Raw genomic sequence first — 14,759 nt, forward strand, 5'->3', positions numbered from 1 at the left:
CAGTTTCCTTTGCCTGAACAAATCCAGAAGTGATCATTTGCACCCAGGAAATCTGTTGGTCGGTTGGTCATTTACTTGTTTGTTTGTGTTTTTATGCTTATCAACTTTATTGATGACACAAAACCGAGAGGAAAATGAATGCTGCCCCCTCATAGCAGAATCAGGATCCCAGACTATCTCACAGCTTGGAGAAGTGAGCAGATGCTCTCAAGAGGAAATTTAGGAAGCAGATCCTTAAGAGGGTGAAAATATAGCACATTAAAGCAGAGACCCTGATCATTCCTTGACTGAATGATCAGAATGGCCTTCTAATTGCTTTCCCTGACAAAGGACAAGCTTTTATAAGTCAGGGACTGAGTGAGATTTCAGAATTTGTCCCAGGGCTCTCAGTTGTTTTTTTTTTTTTTCCACAAAGGAGACAGACTAAGGCAAAATCATCATGGTGACTGAGGCTCGTATTTTTTCATTATTGTCTTGCTAGGTTGGGGTAAATATCTATTCATTTTTGCTTATTGAAATTGAAAAGGTATAAAAAAATCTGTTCGTAAAATGCATCATTTGTGAGCCTATTTTAGACATTGTTTATGGATCTCCTCGATTTTCCTGAGTCTAAATGAATCATTCATTCATTCATTCATTCATTTGTTCCCTCATTTATTCATTCCTTTACCTGTGAGCGAGGCAAATCTGACACATTTGTTTAAAATAACAATGCATTTTATGAATTGGAAATAACTTGGATACCGAGTGGGGATTTACATTTCTAATACTAATGTTCATACAACCAAGTGTTATCTCAAATGAGAAGAGAAAACCTTATTACTGATGACCCTACCCAGCATTCTCCAAATGAATTTTGCCACTTTGGGGGATGAAGCATATTCACAAGATTACAGGTTCTGACCAAGCTAAAGAAGACTTGAACAGCCTGACATTTCACCACTTAGTTTTACACATGAAGAAACTGAGAGGTCTGTTCAATATTAAGCAACTTGCCAATCGAGCAGACTATAACTCCTTGAATAACATTGATGCTTGTAACTAGCATTTCTATAGTACTTTAAGGTTTGTAGAGTGCTTTACAAATATTATCTCACTTGAGTCTCTCAATAGTCCTGTGAAATGGTTGATATTGTTCTCCCCATTTTATAGATGAGCAAACCAAGGTTCAGGAAGATTAAAGGTGATTTATCCAAGTTCATACAGCTAGTCAGAATCCATGGCAGGATTCAAACTCAGGTCTTTCTGACTCCAAGCCCAGACATTGCCCAGCTGCTGCTTAATATGCAGATAGGTTAGGTTTACCTTTTTTTCCTTTTATGCCTAGCCCCAAGCACATAGTTCATACCTTATAAATGTCTGTTGATTGACTGTACAAGATCCAGACCTGGCTGGAGAGAAAAGCGTGGGAGAATGGAAGAGACAGCTAGTCGCCTCCTCTAAGCACAGAAGGGTAAATTAGGTGGGAGAATTAATCCTTCAAGATACGTGTCTTCTCTTTTAAAGTGGTCGCTTATAGATAAGACCTTGAACCTTGTACCTAGTATTGTAAGTAGCCCTGTGAAGACCTACTGGTATAGTGATCTGGGAGAGAGAGGCCCAGGCTCTCTCATTGATGAGCCAGGAACGGAATGTCTCCAGGCATCAGTATTCTGCTAGAACTAGATGATCTCTGTCATTTCTACCAGCCCTAAAGATGAACAGTTTATACAGTTCTATTTTAAGAAACTAAATGCTCTGACCTGAATTGAGGGTATAAGTAAAGGGGGAAGATGATTTATCTCACGTTGTTTGAGTTGCCTTATAGACTGTCTTTTGTATTCAGCTTTTCCCAGGGCTTAGTGTGATGCTTGGTACTGAATAGGTAATTAATTCGAACTTTTTCATTCACTGATTCATTCTTATACAAGGACCAAAAAAGCAGGGGGAGAGGGAAGGTTTTCTTTTTGCCCATCTAAGAATGGAGCAGATCAATATTTTCTGAGAAAGTGCTTGCACCCACTAACTCCAAAATCTTGGAAACGATGGTAAGTAAGGGACCAAAGGGATCATATTTCTTTCCTTTGCATTAAGTTTCTCTTGGCTTTAATTAATATACGTTTTACAAATCAGTTTTCAAAACAAAACCTTCTCAGCTTCTATTTCCCTGAATTCTCCTTTGGCACCTAGCATCTCTGGAAAAAGCATTGGATTTCAAGATGGAGAGCCTGAGTTTGGCATTGTGGTTTACATGAATATGTCTTTAGCCAAATCAACTTGACCTGTTTTCAGTATCTTCATATGTAAAATGAGAGAGTTGGACTAGAATTGGAAGCCTGACAAGCTCTAAATCTGTAATCTTATGACCACGTTGGACTCAGTTCCTTCATCTATAAAATAAAAGAGTTTGTTGGGTCATGTGATCTCTGAGGTCCCATTAAGCTATTCCTCTAAAGTCTGGAAGGCTAACTTAGTTGAGTTTGCTTTTGACCTCTAGATTCTGTTACCTTTTTTTCCTAAATTTTGAGAGTAGTAGTTAAGTAAAGAGATCAGGAAAATAAGATTAAAATATATAATATGGTATCAGCTGCAACACCAAAATGGAATCAGTTCAACCACAAAGGCTCATGCTTGTCTCCATGTGAAGGGTGTGTGAACAGAGGTCATTCAAACAACTTCTCATGTCAATAAGATTCCTTTGGGAGTAAAGCACTACACATGGATGACCAGGAGATGGAACCACTGAACAAGAAGAGAACTCTGCTTGGGGATTTGTTTGTTATCATTTAGTTTTTCTTGAAGCTCCCCCCTCAGGCACCTCTTCCTTCATGAAGTCTTCCGTGATCCCACACACCACCCTAATCTGAAAGAGCTTACTTCCTCATGAAATGTGCCCTGAAGAGTCTCCAATCTACCCTTCTGTATTACCCTCATCCCAGCCACTGCATCCTTGGTATTCAGGGACCAGAAGAACATCACTGGAGAGCTCCAAGGGCCCTCAGAGGCCATTGTATCCAACACTTTCATTTGACAGCAGAATAAACAAGCCAAGGAGCTTGAGTGATTGACTTAAAATTACACAGATGGACACGTGATGGAAACTCAAGTCATTAAACATGCTTTCCACTGTCCCACACTGCTTTTCCAGGGCTGCAGCTCCTCTATTAGGATAATGATAATCCAGGGTCTGTCTTTGCATCCCACGGGGCCCAGTCTATGGTCTTACAAAGTCCTACTGACCACCACTCCATAGAAGCTCCACCTTCCTCCCAAGCTCAACCCAACCCTTGTTTCCTACATCTTTGTTACCCTCCCATGCCCATGTCTGTGTATTTCCTGTGTTTCATATGTGTTTTGTTTCTCTCTAAACGTGGATGTGTTGCTTCCTCTGTTAGAATGTAAGGACAGGACTTTTTTACTTTTGTTTTGGAATCTCCAGTGCCAAGCACTTCTCTGACCCTCTTTTGTAGGACACATGAATGTAAATTCATTCCTAAATCATATCAGGAGATATGCTGCTGGAAGAGAAGTCATAGGAGGCATTTCATAAAGAGTAATGGATTGAATGTACTCTAAACATATATTCATGGAATAGACCTTAATTCTTGGACAGTGAAAGGGCTCCCTTCTCACAGTTATTTTAATCTTCATGTGGGTAAATATTCAGTTGTTCTAATGATGCACAAAGAAATTCATGGCATCATATATATCCCATGTAACTCTAGGGATGGCAGGGGCCTTAGGGCTCAGCTAGTACAACCCCCTCTTGACTATCTAGCATCTCAGGGAAATTGATGAGCCACTTCTAATGTCCAGAGGTGGGAAGGGAAAGCAACCCCCAATTTATGAGTATCTGCCTCAACTATTCCTGCAAAAGGGAAAAGTCTTTAACACCAGTAATCAGTGCCAATCCTGTTCTTCATTCTGAGGGTGGGCATCCATTCCCTTACCTCATTGGAATGTGTCCTGTTTTGATGCTTGGCTCGGTCTGAAGCATTGGAGAATGCTTTGTTGCAACCCTCGTGCTCACAGACGTACGGTTTCTCTCCAGTGTGAGATCTCAAGTGGGTTTTCAAGTTTTCTAGTCTGGAGTAGGCCTTGGTACAACCTTCAAACTAAAAATGGCAGGTATATCAAGATTATCCTATCAACAGGGGCACATTATTCCCAGAAGTCATGAAGGGCAACAACCCCAAGGAACAGCTGTCCCCAGAAGAGCTCCTTTCCTGCCATTCCCCTCTCCCCCAGTTCAGGACTTCTTCAGGTGAAGGTTCTACTGCCAGAGCTAACAAACACTCTCCAAGATTCAGGCAGCATTTTTTTTTTCTTTGTTAAAGGATAGCTGAGGACAATGGGTCCCAGTCTCACACAACTGTTTTAGTTGGATGCCCAGTACTTTACATTCAGCACAAAGCTCATTAATAAGTTTTTGTCTTTCGGAGTGCAGAATTTGTTAAGATCTGTAAAACAACCATATACACCTCACCTCTCTACACCCTTGATTCCCTTTGGGAAGGAAAGCCTCCACCTACAAGAGTATTTGTATTGTTTCCTGGGCTGCACAAAATGGCGGAACATTCCAAAGTTGGCGGCCAGGTATTTACTGATGCCAACTTGATGCAAGTAAAGTTGTTCCATAGATAGTCTGGGACCAGCCCAATGCAGACAAACTTTGTCTCCCTCATTAGAATGTGAACTTTGGGAGAGCAAGGATGATTTTCCCACAGGATGTCTATCTCAAGCATGTATTATGTTATCTGGAACACAGTGGTCACTTAATAATCACTTGCTCATAGATTGGTCTATGATTTCAATGGGATGGGGATCTCACAAAGAGGAAATGATCTCTACCAGTTCAGGGCAGCACCCTGTCTATGACTTTCAGTCTGGAAGCACTGAGACTGGAGCACAGATAGGGTGATTTCAGTGTCCAGTGTCACACATTCAGTGGATGTCAAAAGAAAGACTTGAATCTTTCCAGAATTTCTGAACTTGAGGTTGTGCATCTGTTGTGACACTATGTTGTCCCTCATCTATAAAGAATGGGAACCATTTTCCTTCTGTGTTCTGCTAAGGGCATGGATTGGGGAGGCTGCCTCAAATAACCAGGTTGTTTTTCAGGAAAATGACAAGGGCTTCCACTGTCCCATGAGCCTTTGGGCTTTCCTGAGACACCAGTAAGATTCCCTTACCCTTCACTTCCTTATGAAAAAGAAAGCCCAAGCTCTCTTTACCCATTCTTTTCTCTCTTCCACAGGGAACCCCTACAGGCTGGGAAAGTCATGACCACTGAACCCTCTCCCCAGCACTGTCCCCAAGATAATAACACCCTGGGTGCCAATGTGCCCTAGTGTCCCCTTACTCACAGTGCATTTATGTGGTTTCTCTCCCGTGTGTCTTCTCATATGGACCACCAGCATATACTGGGCTTTGAAGGGCTTCTGTTCTCTTGAACAATCTAGCCATCGGCACACAAACTCCTTCTTCTCCCCATGGATATGATCATTATTTATGTGCTGCAGAGATATTTGGGAAAGAAGAGACAATGCAAAATGGATTATTCCATCCTATAGATGACAGGCACCATAGAAGAGAGAAAGAAGCTGACCATATTCTTTTGTGAATAATTCCCGGAGTCTTGGTTTTTGTTTTGGTTTGTTCTTGTTTTTTTTCTGCCTTTCTGGTAGGATGTTTCCCAAATAGACCCTTTGGAAGAATCTGTAATAAAGGTTTTCTTTTTTCCCATAGAAGGGAGGAGTATTTCTCTGTTCTCAATAGGGTCTTGTTCACCAACGGGACACAAAGTTTTGGGTTTGGGGTTTGTTTGTTTGTTTTAAGACAATCACCTATAATAACAACCCACATGTAAAAACCTTTAACATACACAGTACACTAGAAAGGCAAGATGTGTTTCCAGACTTTCTCCAATCTGCCTCCCAGTGAGAGCAGCACAGTGTTCTGGGAGACCCTAGGAGCTGAGAGCTGCCTTCACTCAGGCTATCCAAGGGTGAAGGGGCCCCTGCTCCTGCAAGTCACATCCAGAAAGGATTCTCTCTACCACATCTCAGACACAGTGGACATCCAGCTTTTTCCTGAAGATTCCTAATTAGGGGAATCCCATCCCCCCTAAAAAAAACCCATTCTACTTTGAGACAACTCTCATGGTCAGAAAGCTTTTTCCTGACACTAAGTGGAAGTGTGTGTTTTTCTACTGATTCTGTGTCTGGGGCCAAGAAGGCGAAGGCTATCCCTTAATCCACGAGAAGCTGCTTCAAGGGGCTCTCCTGCCCCTCCTTCCCCATCCCCCCAAGTCTGCTCTTCTCTGAGCTAAGGAAAAGAGCTCATCCCCAAATGTTGCTAATTGCAGGCTACACAGCATTGAACAATGGCAACAGCAGCTTTCTGATCTGCTACTCCACTAGGTGGCCTGGTTCTTTAGAAAAAGTCATTTTATCCATTAAAGTATCAATAAAAATCTGGTCCCAATGCTTTAAGATGATAGTGTCACTGAGATAAAAACCACTCTGCATTCTAGAGATAGCTTAGAGAAAAGCTCAGCCCACAAAGAGCCAGCAGTGCCTACTCAAGGCCAAGGAAAGAAGAATAAACACCCCTATTTTTGAGGAGAGGGAAAGGGAGAAGGAAAAAGGGAAAGAAAGGGAAAAATAAAGGAGAGGGTGGGGAGAGGGGAGGGGAGGGAAGGGGAGAAGAAGGAGAAAGAGTGAGAGAGGGGGAGAGGAAGAGGGAGGAGAGAGAGGGAGAGACGGAGAAAGGGAAAGAGGGAGAAGTAGAGGAAGAGGGGAGAGAGAGAATGAAAGAGGGAAGAAAAGGGAAAAGGGGGTAGAGTGAGGGAAGAGGAAGAAGGAGAGGGAGAAAGAGAAAGAAGGAAAGGGAGAGATTGAGGAAGAAAGAGGGAGAGGAAGGGAGGAGAAGGAAGGAGAAAATACCATTTCTTATGTTCATAATTTTGGAGCATTCCTGTGGTAAACAGATGTGGGTTTCCTGTAAAAGGACAAGTAGGGCTTTTTTTTTCTGTTTTCCCAACTTTACTAGCATTTCTGCAAAGTTAAGATGGTGTGCAGAGGTATATGGAGAGAACAGATGTTCTGGACTATGTACAATGAGTAGTCTTTATAAGAGTTTCAGCTTCGCATGCACTTCTCTGAATCCTTTCCTATTACCCTGGACTGTCACAAAAGTCTACAGATAGCCAGGCTTTTGAAACTAAGCCAGTAGAGAACAGAGGGGTGTGAATGCCTTCTTATTTCCAGGGGGAAGAGGAACTATACAAAATCCATCAGCTAAGGTAACTACTGGTCTAGTTATCTAAGACTTTAAAAAGTCCAGCTTGATGCTGAGTGAGCAGGCCAGATTAGCCCAGAAAATGACCTAAAGAATTTGACTATGACAGCAAAGCTCAATTAAAATCTGCACATGATTCCAGCTGTGTCTCCTGTAAGTCACACCCAGAATTGATTCTCTCTACCACATCTACCGCATACCAAATTCGGGTTTCTAGAACCTGCCTGGGTTCACAAGATCTTCAAGACCTCTGCCCAGAGGCCCCTATCTGATCACGACTCTCAACCAGCCCCCAATGAGCCTGGAGTCTAACTCGGTGACACTGCAGCACTGTGAAGTTTCCTTTTTGTATTTGGATGCTGCTGCCTGGCATGAAGTAGGGGCTTAATGACTGGTGATTGAGTAATGCATAAAGGGAATGCCTGATAAATAAACAATAATGTGGAATTCAAAGGAGCAGCAGGCACACTCCCATCACTGGATCCTGAAATCTTCACCCTCCCACACTTCCAGTGCTCAAACGGTTTGACGAGAAAGCACTTATCCCTGTTCCTGGTGCTGGCTTCCCAGCAGGGCAGGAAGGATGTTTGGGCAGCACATAAACCAGCAGCCAGGCTTGAGTTTTCTGGGATTCTGGATCCAGTCAAGAAGTCAATGATTACAAGAAGAGCAGGGTGAGCTCTCGTCATCACTGGGGAAGAGAGAGGATCCTGGGAACCTCCTTGTGGAGAGGAGTCCCTTCTTCTAGTGCTTGTGAACATGTACAGCTTTTGTTTTTACTCTCCTATGGACCTGCGATGTTCTCCTACTGAAATTTAACCAACATTCTTGGCTGCAAAGGTTTTTTTCATCTTTTTCTATGTTTCCCCAGAATCTAACACATTGCCTGACACAACCTATATGCTTAGGAAATTCCTATTTATTTATATGATCAGTGCCTTGTTATAGGAAGACTCTGAAACTTCCTCACATGGGGTACTCTAAAACTGTCCTTACCTATCTCTGTCTTAATAGATAAGTCCTAGAAAGTTATCAGAGGAATACAGAAGTAAACAGACTTGTCCAGGGTCACGCAGATCTTAAGTTACCAAGGTGGACTTTGAACCCAGGATTTTGTGACTCCAAAGTTAGTACTCTAAACAATATGCTACACTGACTTATTTTACAAAGTCCTTCCTTAAAATGGTGCCAAATTTAAGAACCACAAAGAAGTTCCCTTGACTCATTATCAATATGTCCTTCTCAAATTGCCTGGTGCTGATTCTGTACATACTGATATATGTATATGCTGTCTCCCTGAGAGGATGTGAGTTAGCTGCGGTCAGGAGCTATGTTTCAGGCAGCTCGTTGGCACAGTGGAGAGACTGTTGGACTTGAGGTCAGGAAAATCTGAATTCAAATCCTGCCTCAGTCACTTACTAGGTATGTGACCTTGGGTTGTCACTTCTAGAAGCCTCAGTTTTCCCATCTGTATCATGGGAATAATCATTGTACCTATGCCCTACGGTTGCTTTGATGAACAAATGAGGTTACATGTGCAAAGTGTTTTGAAAACCTTGAGGTGATATAGAAATGTTAATTATTACTATTATTGTTTTGGTTCCAGTATTTCCAGCACCTGAACTGATTTAGGACATGGTAGGTGTTTAAGAAATGCCTGTTGATTGATTGATTCCAGTTCTGAGTGAATCATTCTATGTGGTTCCTTTCACATTGAGCTAACCTGCTGCCTTAAAAGTTCCTGAATAGATGTCTCTGTGCAGCCTCAGTGAAAATTTAACTTTTTCTGTTTTAATCAAGTAAATAAATAATTTAACTGAAGGGAAAATACTCATGTGTAAATTCCAAACTAGTGTTAGACAAAGATGGGTGGCCTGCCAAAGTCCCCAGAGGCAGAAGGAGATAGATGGGGCAAATTACAAGCATTTTCTATTTCCCCTTGCTGTATGAAGAGGCGAGAATGATCCCCTTCCCAGCCCAGGGCCCTCAACAGGCTGGCACCAGAAATACTGAACCTCCCTCTGGGCTAGGTCTGATCCTTGAGCTTCCCAAGGGGAACCAGAGAAGTGTGTGCCTTGGGGAAGCCACAGTTGGAGAGAAAAGGGGTGGTTTGTGGGTCACTCTGGGCAGCGCTAAAGGCATCCCTTCTCAATTCGAATCCACAGCAGGTGTGGTAGCACGATCAACTTCCAGCTGGCAGTCTCCAGGACTGCTCCAACCCTGGAGAGAGAGAGGTAAGTGGGCGAAGGCTCCAGCCTCTTGGTAAATGAGGCTGGGGAGGCGCCTGGGCCTTTTAAGTGCCTCTGCTTTTGAAGCCTGGCACTTCACGCCAACCAAGTGGGCTGAGTGCTAGCACAAGAAAGGGACTCGTTAATACCTCAAGAAAAGCTGTGCTGAGTGGAGCCTCTCTTTCCCTCCCAGACAAATGGCCATCTGTGATGGACTGCATCTGATGCCTTTACCAGCACATCCCTCCCCCCACATCTGAGTTCACACAGCTTTCTGTCAGCCTCTCTCAAAGATTCTCAGCCGCCACCATCAGCAGCTACCACAGGCTGGTGGCACCTTTCTTCAGCCCCGTCTGAACCCTCACATCAGCCTGGGATCCTGAGTCAGACATTCCCGTGCTGTGTGTCCCCTCTGAGACTTTACTTCCTTATCTGTCCAGTGGGGATAATGACGGTACCTCCCTCCCATGGGGCTTTGGGAAGCTGACATCCAGTCCAGTCATCAGCAAACAGCAAGCATTCATTGTAAGCTCATAGTGCTTCTCTCCCCAAATCATCTTTTATTTGCCCACATGTCAGTACCATGTAGCTCTGCAGCAATAACAGATCTTCACACAGTGCAGTATCATTTGCTAGGTGCTCGAACCTGAGGACAATATTAAGTCAATGAAGCCCTAGTCTCGGAGTTAGGAAGCCTCATCTTCCTGAGTTCAAATCTGGCCTCAGACACTTTCTAGCTGTGTGACTCTGGGCAAGTCACTCAACCCTGTTTGCCTCAGTTTCCTCATTTGTCAAATGACCTGGAAAAGGCAATGATGAACGATGGCAGCATCTCCGCCAAGAGAAGCCCAAGTGGGGTCGGAGAGTGGGACATGACTGAACAACACTAATAATGGCAGCTAGTATTTACACAGAGACTTAAGTTGTACCAATTAAAAGTTGGCATACAACGCCTCATTTTATCCTCACAAGAACCCTCACACTATGATTTTCCCAGTAAAGAAACTGAGTTCAAGAGAGGCTCTCCAACTCACGCCAGGTCACACAGAAGGAGGATTTGAATGCAGGTCTTCCTGATGTCAGTATTATTAGTCTCTCTCCTTGTCACCTAAGTAGAAGTGGACCTTAAGCCCAGGTATTTCTGACTCCACATCAAATACTCTGTCCAAGTTCCAGGTTCTCCTTGTTGCTTCCTTGGGTCTGCCCATTCATTATTTCCTCAGGACAAGGGCTAGCCCCAACAGGTCAGATTACAGGCCTTCTATGATATGGTACATGTCCTTTGAAGGTTGTAGTCTAACGATTCACCCCTCTGTGGTCAACCTAGTGCCACATCTTTGCAATCCCACCTAGGCTTGGTAGCACTGATTCAAGCTTACCTTCCATGGCCCACAGTGACCTTCACCCCATGACAAGACCCTTGAGGAGGAGGATGCCAGTGGATTCTTATGATCCATTAGAATATAGCATGTGGCTTTTGCTTCTCCTTCCAACTCTGCAAACCCCCTACTGTGGGTCTTGCATAAGTGCCATCTGCTCTAGAAGGACTTTTGTGCCCCTACATGACATAGTATGATCATTGCATTGTCTTTTCCTCAAAACCCTTTCCTTTTCCAAACATCAGGTTAGGGTTAGGATTAGGGTTAGGGTTAACCCTTCCCTTTTCCAAACATCGGTATTACTATTGTGAGTGGCACCCCCCCCCCCCCGTACTCATGCTCACAACATTGACTCTTCAAGTACATTCAGCAGCCAACAAGCATTCATGAATTGTTTACTCTGTTCTAAGCATGTACTAAGTCCTAGACATAAAATGAAAGACCAAAACAGTCCAATGGAGTCTGTTCTAGCCCTCCATCTGCCATTGTAAATAGCAAAGCCTGGATTCAAAGCCAGGTCCTCCAAGGTCCAACCTCATGCTCACCCCATTACCAATCTTCCTCCCACATACCAATCAATGAATCAGTCAAAATTTGTCAGCTTCTTCTAATGGTGCCAGGTACTGTGCTAAGCAGTGGGGATAAAAAAGAGGCAAAAGACAGTGTCTGTCTTCAAGGGGCTTACAGTCTAATAGAGGAGATAACATACAAATATATACAAAGGAAGCTATATCCAGGATAAATAGGAAACACTGAGCAGAGGGAAGGCACTAGAATTGATCGGGATTGGAAAAGGTTTCCTGGAGAAGAAGGGATTGTATTCAAACTTCAAGGAAGCCAGGGAGGTCAGCAATCAAAGTAAAGGAACGAGGGCATTCCAGGCATGGGGGACAGCCACAAAGAATGCCCAGAGCTGAAAGATGAAGAGTCTGCTTTGTGGAATAGCCAGGGGACCAATGTCACTAGATTGAAGGCTGCAGTCAGAATTAAGAGGGAAAAACACTGATGAGGTAGGAGGCTCTAGGTTTCAAAGGTTCTCCATACCAAGCAGAGGACTGGGGATTTGATCCCGGAGGCAACAGGGAAGAGCAAGGGGAGAAGATAACGAACAGATTCGTTCCTTAGGCTCTATCTTCTCTGTGAATGTGTGGGCACTGCCATCACTGGGTGGGTTCATTCCTTAGAGCTCCCACCTCCCTAGCAGACAGCAGCCTGACCTTCTTGACTCCACTACTGAGTCTTCAACCTCTCTGACTCCTTCACTGCTCCCTAGCTGCAACAGGACCTATTTACAGATGAGGAAATTGAGGACCAAGCCATGAAATGGTTTATTCAAGCTTGTACAACTAGTTAGTTAAAAGTTATATGGGTCCATAATATTTCTCCTGCGTTCACATACAGTGTTCTTCCCACAACAGTGGGCTTCTGACCAGGCTCTTGTTGATTCCAAGTTTAAAGCCAGGAGAGAGCACTGGTTGAACTACTGGGATGGATAGCATTCCAAGTCTGAATCTTGGGAGCCCTGAGGAGGTGAATAGCACAGTATTAAGTAGGTTAGGTCAGGGTTTAAACTTTTGTAACAGGTGACCTTCTCCTCTGGGTACTGCTGATCAAGAAGGAAGATATCAATCCAATGATGAATGGCATCTCAGAGGAACTTCTCTAGTTCACAGCATCAAGGTGCTGTTGGTTGATCTTCGGATATCTGATCCCACTCTTAGAAGGCTCTTACAGTTATGTGAATATTTTACAGTAGCATCTGCTAGGAGAGGAAATGCTGCTTTGAGGAAATTTCTTTTAAATATTCAAGTGACATAAATGATAGGTGTAAACTGGGCTTGATATGGATTCCTTTAAAATGATTTTCTCTTGGTTCCTGTATTATTTGGAACTTTTACCAAGAGAAATGTGGAAAATGAAGTCCATTTGCTACTACACAGGAAAAAATGTTCTTCTCCTCATGGTCCTCCAGGGTCATCTTCCACCCTCTTCTGAAGACCCTCTCAGCAAACATTAATCCTTCAGACAGCCTAACTTGTACCTTTTGAGTGCAAAAATATTGAGAATTCCCAAGGGACCATTCCATGTTTGTTCCCTACACACAAAAAACACTGCATTTTTCTCTGAAGTGCTTTTTGTGGCAATTCTAACACAGTGAGACCGACATAATATCCTGGAGAGAGGCAAACCTACAGTATTGCATTCCTGACCCAAGAGAAAGCATTCACCCTCAGGACAAAAAGGGAATCAGAGTGTGCACATGGTGGGAAGGGAGAGGGTAATAGAGAGTTCTGTAATCCCAGCCATGAAGTTCGAAGGAAGCTTGGTAGCTAGGCTTTTCTAGTTGAAAATGTTGCTGTACTAAAAGATCCAAAGAAAAGAGAGCAAATGCAATTTGGTTCCAGGCCAAAGGGGGTTTTCTGAGAATCTCCTTGAGGTTTGGGAGCAAGGGAAGGGACTCTGGAGGGATTTTCAGGGGGATGTGGGGAGATGATAAAAGGATTCCTTCTTGCAGATTGACTTAATGTATCTCTATGTGGGGAGTGAAGTAATTAAGAATCTGGGCTCCAGAAATGCCAGGGTTTTACAATACACCAACCTGGATTTCCTAGGGAAGTTGATGGGGCTGTAAATGGATGGATGAAAGAGTTGGCTCCTTCTCAGAGGAAGTTGCCAGCAAAGGAGCTTCCCTAACCTTGCCCCCCATAACTGCTCTGGGCAGGAAGGACATTCCTCTGGGATGCTTTTGTTTACTGCTTTTTATGCGGGGTTCATCTGCTGTTATCTCTTGGACAACATCGATGCTGGGGTGTCATCTTGGAAGAGAGACTCAGGATATGTTTGTCTTCTCTGAGCAGGGAGAAGGTTCATTGGGACCACTGGCATTTTTGTTGCCAAAGGTACCAAGACAGCAGAACTAGGGCTTAGTACACTGGGAGTGGGTTTCCTCTTGCCTCTGAGAAACTCCAAATTGCCTGCTCCAAAAAGCTCCAGTGGTACCCTCAGCTTAATATAGAGCATCTTCTGCTTATCATTCAATACCTTTCCCACTCTGGCTCCACCCTGTCTGTCCAGACTGAATGCTCAAGGCTCCCCCAAACACCCTTGACCTTCTGACCCAACTGCCAGACTTCTGATTTTATGGTGATGAGACCCCTGGGCCTTTAAACAAGCTGCCCCCTCCTCATGCCTGGAATGTTCTTCCCCTTGCCTCCACATGGTAAAATAATTAGAACACAGTTAGATTTTTCTAAGAATACATTAAAAGGTCCTAATTGTTTATTTTGCTGGAATATGGAGGAATAGCAAAAAATATATTGAGAATCTCTTTTGGTAACAAAATTAGGCAAACAGGAAAATTCTATTGGTATTAAATGTACCTTTGAAAATGAGAGAATATTGGTAATAAACACCTATACAACAAATCTCAAAGTAACTGAACTGATGGAGGAAAGATTAACTGATTTGTAAAAGGAATTAGTCAGATAATGACGCACAGTGGGATATTTCAATCCTCTGCTAATGGAATGTGATAAATAAATTGAGGCAAATGGCTAGATTTCAGAATGAACAGAATCCTCCCAAAACTAACTTTTCAAAGAGTCACACACTTTCGTAGACATATGCAAACAGCGTTCGCCAAACAGAACTCATCATCACCATCCCTTCCGGAGGAATCCTTCTTCCGACCTTTTGGCTTTCTGTCTTTCTATCGCCACTCAGCCAGTCTCCCAGGCTTACCCCCTCAGCGTCAGCGTGACACTTCACTCTCTCTCTCTCTCATCACACACCTCGAATGTGGCCAAGTTCTGCTCCTTCTCCCTCCCAAATCTGTCTCGCTTCAAAATGCTTCTCACTCCTCACAGGGTCT

The 14,759-nt window shown here is 43.5% G+C and overlaps 1 protein-coding gene across 2 annotated transcripts in view; it reads right to left on the minus strand.

Moving 5' to 3' along the window:
* GLI3 (GLI family zinc finger 3) overlaps nucleotides 1-14,759 on the minus strand; it is a 286,311-nt gene that overhangs the window by 15,585 nt on the left and 255,967 nt on the right. For both annotated transcript variants that reach the window (XM_072599114.1, XM_072599115.1), the window contains 2 exons: nucleotides 5,346-5,495; nucleotides 3,930-4,094 (listed from right to left, as the gene is read on the minus strand). In XM_072599114.1, the coding sequence (XP_072455215.1) occupies nucleotides 3,930-4,094; nucleotides 5,346-5,495 (315 nt within the window). The remainder of the gene's footprint in view (nucleotides 1-3,929; nucleotides 4,095-5,345; nucleotides 5,496-14,759) is intronic.

Source organism: Notamacropus eugenii, chromosome 3 (assembly GCF_028372415.1).
Source record: "Notamacropus eugenii isolate mMacEug1 chromosome 3, mMacEug1.pri_v2, whole genome shotgun sequence".
Taxonomy (NCBI): domain Eukaryota; kingdom Metazoa; phylum Chordata; class Mammalia; order Diprotodontia; family Macropodidae; genus Notamacropus; species Notamacropus eugenii.